The sequence below is a fragment of the Papilio polytes genome, unplaced genomic scaffold, assembly GCF_000836215.1.
Source record: "Papilio polytes unplaced genomic scaffold, Ppol_1.0 DF823934.1, whole genome shotgun sequence".
NCBI classification, from domain to species: Eukaryota; Metazoa; Arthropoda; class Insecta; order Lepidoptera; family Papilionidae; genus Papilio; species Papilio polytes.
In genome coordinates this window covers 1,919,804-1,928,183 of record NW_013525270.1, presented here as the reverse complement: position 1 = coordinate 1,928,183, position 8,380 = coordinate 1,919,804, and the positions used below count along the sequence as shown (strand labels likewise).

Below are 8,380 nucleotides of genomic sequence, written 5' to 3'. Positions count from 1 at the left end.
GGGAACCGTTGGTGTGGCCGTTATTTATAACCTATCTGAGCCTCTATCAGCTTATGGTGGGACAGGCCCTTACTATTTAAAATAATCTTATCTCACTATCTTACTGATATTACAAATGTGAAAATCTAGATGGATGGGTGGAAGTTTGTTAAAATTTGTAGCCTAAACGGCTGAAAGGATGTCGATGAAATTTTCCATAGATGTAGAGGAGAGTGTGGAAGAACACATAGACTACTTGCTTTTTGTCTTAATTTCATGAGCCGATAACTTGATTTATATAAATGAATTGAATGTAATCTTTGTCAACTTATTATCTTATTTAATTGTTTTGTATAGTTAAAACATGTATATAAAAGTTATTTTTCCTCTCTATGGTACAGGGTGTTCAACAATATGAAACACGCATTCGGATACTACGTAACTGGAAACTACTGCCACAACTTACTTAGTGACAGCTTTTTACTTTATCAAATTATGTTTGGGGTAAGTGAAAATTCTACACAATATTTTTGTATTAATTTGCATGCTGATTTTTGTTTTAAACATCTATAAACCAAAGTATTTTTTATAAAAGCAATCTAAAACTGGTTTTGTTCCCAGAATAAGGAGGACTGGTTAGTATACGGGTTGATGGTTGTTGTATACTTAGGGGGACTTATTGTAATGTCTTTGGTACTGGAAGAAATACGTCGCGAGGTAATTTCTTACTTTTATAAAATAATTGAATAATATTTATTCAGATAAGTTGGTTGATTATTAAAAAAAACGTTATTCCAGAGCGTAGATATCGCAGATGACGTTTATAGTATCCCGTGGCAAAACATGTCGATATCCAACCAGAAGATTTTAATGATGGTGTTGGCTCGCTCACAGCCCCCTCTAGAGTTTATATCTGCGGGTGGATTACGAGCAGGCGTTCAGCCCACGATATCGGTATGTTGTCGAATTATGCAGAAATATCGTTTTAAAAAATTAACCATAACAAAACCTTCAGGGAAACACTGTTACATCCAGAGTATACTTTGTAATTGACATAAATAAATCTGATAAGGATTTTAATTTATTTAACGATGTTGTTTATTTTTCAGATTATAAAATCAACATTTACATACTATGTCATGCTGAAAACGAGCATAAAACTTAACTAATAAATTTCTTCATTTATAACTACGAGACTAAAGTAGCACTTATAACAAACTTTTAAAACACTTTATTAATGATTTTAAATCAAAAAAGGAATCAATAAATTGCACTTGATATTAAAAGTACTCAACTTAGGTTTCGATTTTATTGACACCTTGTTTATATTTAATCTGTAAATCGGATGTTTTTTATTCAAACATGTTAAAGTTAATTATGAAATAAATATTGTAATTATAATTCCGTGGGAAAAAGTGTTTTATTCGCTAGTCGCATTGAAGTTCCTATTTTTTGTAAGAGGAAAAGCGGAAATCTCATTATTTCTTTCAAATTGTTTTGTCAACAACTTTTTTTTCTTTTTTTCGACCATCAAATGTCAAGGCACTTGTCCAGATAAATTGACTTTACTTTTGTTTGATTCGCTTTTGGAAGTTGCAAATAACATAACTTTTATACCGCTTTTAATTGCATTTATTTACTAATATAATTCTAAACACCGTTAACTTTATAACAGTTTATTTTTATTTCAAAACTAGCTGTTCCCGTGCGGCTTCATCCGCATGAAATTATGAAAATTTTATTTAATTGTTTACATTTCTCAAATTCTTAAAAGCAAATGTCAAAATGACATGATATGACAAACCTTACCAATCTTTCTTTCTTGATGTTGGCAACAACTTATGGTCTCTTTCCCACATTAGGGTTTTTATCCAAAATATTTACACCCTAAGTTTATTGGCGTGAAAATATATAGCCTAAAGCGTGACGTAAGTGTAGGGCTTTTTATTAAAAAAAAGAATTTTTCGAATATGTGCTGTGATTGCTGACATCTTAGGCAACAAAGAAGTGTGTGTTTACGCTTTATTATATTAGTATATACAGATATATATAGTGATATTTAAGAATTCCAAGAGAAAATCCAATAAGCCAGTTTCGATGACATATGAAACACATTAGTGACTTTTCACACGATAATTCACTTTTGCGCTACGAAATGAAATCCGCTAGCTGTTAGACGACAATATTAATGTGCGAAGCGAAATTAAACAGATGTGATTTTATGACATCGAAGCCGTGAAGGATTTTAATAAAGTATGTGGATACATACGTTCAAAATCTGTACAATTAATATAACTGAAAGCGTCAGTATGAAAAATAAAAATGTGTTTTGAGAACAAGATTTTTTGGTTTAATCTCTGAAAAGGTTTGATTGTTTTTACGGGTCTTTTATTGGAAGGTACTAATGTAAGAGATCTCAAGCTACTTTTTTAAAGGTGACGTATACGAAAAAGAATAAAAAACATATACATTGACACTTTTAAAGTGACGTGAAAAAATTAATTAAGAAAAAAATGTAATATGTAAAATTAAATAAACTATATTATATATCTCTGCTATCAATATCTTAATTATAATATGAAAAAAGTTAATATGTTCGAAATCTACCAATTTAATTACTTAAGACGATTTAATTAAATTAATAATTAATTTGTAGAAACAACTGACAATTAAGATATAAATTAAGGTTAAATTACTATAACTAAGACATAACATGTAACTGGATTACATAGTAATAATTAATGTTGAAGTACTTAAGATTCGGTATATGTTTTATTACACTGAGATTTAATAGGATTCGTTTAAAAAGTATTAAGCGACTAAAGCAGAAATCAAAGCTTACTAATATTATAAATGCGAAAGTTAAGATGGATGGATGTTTGTTATAGTGTAGCCTAAACTGCTGAACGGATCTCGATGAAATTTTGCATAATATAGGTTTGGTAGTCTGGTATTCTTCTTTCAGAACACATAGGTTTGTGAAGAATATTTTTGCTTTTATAATTTCACGAAGACGAAGTCACGCGCTGTAACTAGTAAAGTATATTATTTATGTTTTTCTAAAATGATGTGACGTCATATTTTACAATTTCATATTTATTAACAAAGTCATCAGTTGTGTAAATAACGATGAAAGGAGATTGGTGTTCTGCGGGCGCAGTACAATAAATTACACACATTTCTGTTATAGCTTTTGGGAGCTTTCGCTTCATGGTTTGAAGCTTTTACGATACATCATAACTTTTACGCTACTGGTGTGACATCTATGTTGCGTAAAATACTATTTTATTTTACTGCATATCAGGCAGGTCATTTGTTAGAAGTTGTGTGTAATGAGAATATTTTATGCTTTGCAATATTTTTGTTTATTTCTTAATGTTAAACTGAGTTATGTAATAAATCGTCATCACGTTGTCCTTTTTCTTTCAAACGATTGGCAGAGAATGTACTCTTTCATACATCTCCATTAAGACTGATATCTGAATTCAATGCCTTCGTCTACCTTTGTACCCAGATGTTACTTGTCTATGCCCATCTCTGAGCATGACATATCCACGCTAACCTTTCGTACCAATATATTTGTCGTTGTGTTTAATCTTTTTAATTAGCAGTCAGTGTATAAAATGACATTGACGAGGGTCAATTCACAGGAGATGACGCACGCCTCGTCATTTTGCGTCATAAATTACGCTAATGCGGTCGTATTTTCATATTAAAATAGCCACAAATTAACCTGATTTTACATTGATATTATTTTCTAGGAAATTTGGTTTAACATCAATGAAGGCCCTTCAAGCTTTTTTAAGTATACTAAATGTCATTTTTGGAAATAAAAGATAGGTTAAAACATGTATTAAATTATACATTGTTTTAGTGATTAATTTGGCAAAACTTTATTTAACTTTAGAGGTGTTTAATTAATTTTCTTGAGAATTTTAAATCTATTTACTATAGTAAAATATCACTAGACTTTATCTTTTATTAAAACAAAATTAAACTATTAAAGTGACAGTACTCGTAAACTGTTAAACAGAAATCCCTCAAGGATAATACAATATAACCTTGGTACTTTGTTCGCATGTTCTTCGCAGTCTATTTTGAATATATTAGCCCTAAAAGGGTCTCGTGTCGATAATATGTACGAACTTCATACAAGGCACCTCTTTATTAGTGCAAAATATTATACTTAGAAGACATCGTGGACCACCCATTAACCTGTATTAGTCCCTCGTTATAATCGAATCTGTATTTAAAACTTTATCTGTGAATCTTAAATACTTTGACTACTACGAATTATTTGTAATCAATATTGTGCAATATTTTACACTGTACTTGATCGTTTTTGTATAGTCTTTTAAAATAAAAGTATAATACCAAATTGACTACGTGCTTATCAAAACTAATCAATCAGTCTTGGATATAGATGATAAACAAACTACAAAAGATTATTTAGAAACAAAGGGTAATTGAAATAAATGTTATTGGCTCTTTGTTACATTGTAATCCTAATATAATACATAAAACTTTGATATTAATACTAAAAGTATGTCGTCGAAATATATTTCTTTTTAAAAGACAAAAGCGAAGGAGGAAACAATGTTATCATTTCTATTAATGGAGAGGAGGCGTCTGCGAGGACGTGATTAAGTGGCTTTGCCTTAGCCCACAATTAATCTCTCATGATTAAAATTATCCGGCTAAGTCAAATAAAATTGAGTCGCAGCAACGTTAAATATTATTTCTTGATATTTATTTCATCTATTCCATTAAGATAAATAGTCTTTTAAGATATATTTACATATATACAGGATAGGATTTTAAAATATTTCAGCATGTCACAATTTGTGTCTTAGCCACGTCGTACTCATGACAAAGCTAATCTGTCATTTTGGTCTCATGTTGATACGTTCCTAGATCCCAAAACAGTCTACTACCGCAGTCGGGGTTGACCACCTCGCTTTAGTAGATCAAACCCCACATAACCCTGTTTTCCTTCGAGAAACTTGGTGCTTTTTCCCCAGTACAAAACTGCTTGGTGCGATAGGTCTTCAGTGCTGTAAAAATTTCTCATTACGTTATTTTTGAAACAACTGACATATTATTTTTTTCTACGGGTGTTTAGGCGAACACACTTTTAAGACGAGAGAAGAATAAATCATTTACTAAGAAAAAATATAACTTCACACTTCACTCCCGAGAGAATGTTGTTTATTCCTTGCAGCAAAGTTTTTGTGCAAACACATTTTCACGGTACGTTTTGCTCGTTACGAGATGGCGTCAACTAATTAGAATATATGGTTGCTACTATTTAACTAGTACAAATACAGAAACATACGTTGTTACCTCGTAGTATGACATTAGTACAGAAATTTTGACAGTTCTGAAATGATAAGATAGCTTTTGAAATATGCTGGAAATAATACTTTTTTATGATATACAATTGTCATGCGAGTGGTAATGAGAATCACTGGTCAATTTAGCACTATCGTGTGTTATCGTTGGGCCGATTGGCCCTTGTATCAATCGGCCCTAAGGCACTATTCCCATTAGGTCGATAGTCTGCATAGAGTTGGTGGCACAATGGAAAAAATACTAATATACTGATCGATCAGTGAGCCGATCCGCCCAACGATAAACAACCCCACTAATACACCACAATAATAGGAAAAGTTTCCAATTTTAAGTCTGATACGGAAATAAAATGCTTATTTAAGTTTGCATTTGCAAATAATGATTCGAAATTATAATTACTTTTCACGTTTGGATTCTGAGAGATCGAAATATTTACTGTGTCATGTTGATCATTTCCTGCAAAACTCGAGTTGCAAAATGTAAATAAGTTCAGTAACCAAGTTATTTTTCCTCTTTTATGCATTGATGCTTGCCGCTCAATTTCTGGAAACGAAAAACGAACGAACAAAGTCAGTTACTAATTGATACTTTTAAAATAAGTGAGCGAGTTTAAGCAAATTACATGCTTCGATATCGGTTATTATATCTACTATTTATTTATCTATAGTTGTGTCGCATTTTACATTGTATGAAATGACGACAAAAGGTATGTCACCTTTTTTAATATTTAGTAGTAAAATCATTTTTTCTTTAGCAACCTTAGATTAGACTTGTCCCTTTCAGCATGTACTACTATAAGTATAATCGGGGAATCTGGTGATGTACCATTTAAAATGCTACAGTCGTACACATAGCTACGATTCGGAACAATAACCAATATGATTGCGGCTTCTAAATGTGTCTGTACGCAATTGTAATACATTACTTACTTACTTACTGCGTTGGCGCAGCGACCCGAAGTGGGTCTTGGCCTCCGACACGAGAGAGCGCCGGCGTCGTCTGTCCTGCGTCGTGGCCTGCCAGCCGATCGACTCTAGCTCGCGCAGGTCCAGCTCTACTGAGTCTCGCCAGCGGTATCTGGGCTGGCCGACGGATCGGCGGCCAATCGGTATTCCGAGATACGCTTTTTTGGCTCTACGATCCTCCCCCATTCTCATCAAGTGGCCCAGCCAGCAAGTTGTAATACATTAACCGAAATTTAATAATGGTGTAAAAAACTAAAACATTCGTCTTCTAATATAAAAATCAAAACAAATGCAAATACTTAAGATGTTTCAATAGAATATTTGTAAAAGAATGTGGTTGTTGGATTAAGTACAAATTAAGTCAAGCAAATAATTAGGCGCCAAGTTTCCATTAGGAGCGGTTGTAATTAGAAGTAGGGCAGCACGAACAATAACAAAAAAAATGTAAACGGAATTTTCCTTTCTAGCAATTAATTCTCCCTCCTTTTTATTTAAGTAATCTTTTGCTTGTTTCATTAATTAAAGGTTCGTTTATTCGTTTATTAACGTGAGAAAGATGTCCTAAATAAGATATAGAAATTAATAATTAAATTACTGTCAACAATCTTCCAGTGAGTTTCGTCTTTACTTTTAAAGTTAGAGCATGCGCACAACTGAAACTAAACTATCGCCCAACTGTTTAGTCTCGCTTTGATTCTTACGAGCTGATGTTCAGGTGCACACATTACTAGACAGTTGAATTGGCTGCGAAACAACCGACAATCGACTAGAGCACAACAGCTATGTGATATTTTAGTCAAAGGTGTGCGCCCGCTCTTAAATGCATTAGAATTTTTAAAGCTAGAGAACTTAGTGGAGGAACCTTTTAAGATTTAATGTCAAAAAACTTAAACTATTTAAGAGTAATTATTGGATAAGTTCCAATATTAAGATGCATTTCTTTTTTAGACTCGATTCAGATTTTGTTGTATACATTTTGCAATCACTTGAACGGCAAAAATGCAGTCTTTTCACAGCGAACAAAGCAAATTGTGAAAAGTTGTTGAAGCGTAATTTTATGTTCTGCATAGCGCAGTACAATGCTGACGGCCCACGCCCACGCCCACGCCGCGCTGGCTACGATTGAATTGCTCCAGACACACGAAACCTGTCATGTTTAAGTAATACAATTTTTGAATACGTTTTTTTGTATTTCATTAAAAAAAGTTGAAATATCTGAGTGATTAGATACATGTTTACTTACTATACTATCTGAAATAATTAAAAAATAGCATTACATTTTTTTATATGCGAAGATGTAGTCGTTATTGATTTAGGAGCCACAAAATGCAACATAATGCAAGTGTAAGCTATCGGCCCCTCACTCTTCCTAGCTTGTAATCCATACGATGGTGGGGACGTTTTCTTCATTAGTAACTATCACATGTAATTGTAGAAGAGGAAACTGCTACTTATATAACTAGCGCGTACCATCTTTCGACTGCATCATCGAATCATTCTTCAGGTGGGAATCGAGGTCAAGCGCTAGCTTAACAAACATAAAAAAATCTAATCCTGAAATTCAAAATTTATGATTAAAGTGGTACATAAAGAGACTGTAGACGCTAACAATAATTTATAATAAGCCATATTCGACGTGTGATATGCATTTGTGCAATAAAATGCAGCACACAGCATGCGGAATCTATTGTTCCTAATCACATGTAAACAGAACTCGTGTCTGTATTACCATAGTAATGGCGATAATTAACGGCTAGATTCACTATTCGAATACCAATTCAAATTATCCCTATCATACTACGTCACATTTTCTGAGATTAATTATTACTGTGAATTTCCGTCATAAAGCAGACGTACGTCTTAATTTTTTTTTAAATGTTGTTAGGCAGTAAAAAAATCATTGTTAAATTATACTAATGTTGTCTTATTAATGTTAAAAAGTAACAGATGGATGGATGGATGGATGGATGTTAGAAAATATTCTTCAAACAGCTAAGTGGATGCCAATGAAATTTGATTAGTCTAATAGTTTTTCTAGAATTAAAAGCCACTTTCTTTTTAATACTCCTGGGTTGGAGTCTGGA

General features: G+C 32.6%; 1 protein-coding gene across 1 annotated transcript in view; it reads left to right on the top strand.

The window, feature by feature from the left end:
• Nucleotides 1-1,148, top strand: part of LOC106101971 — a 3,449-nt gene extending 2,301 nt beyond the window's left edge. Inside the window, exons 5-8 of the mRNA XM_013281363.1 lie at nt 381-483; nt 601-696; nt 778-933; nt 1,089-1,148. Coding sequence (XP_013136817.1) covers nt 381-483; nt 601-696; nt 778-933; nt 1,089-1,148 — 415 coding nt within the window. The remainder of the gene's footprint in view (nt 1-380; nt 484-600; nt 697-777; nt 934-1,088) is intronic.
• Nucleotides 1,149-8,380: the final 7,232 nt, after the last annotated feature.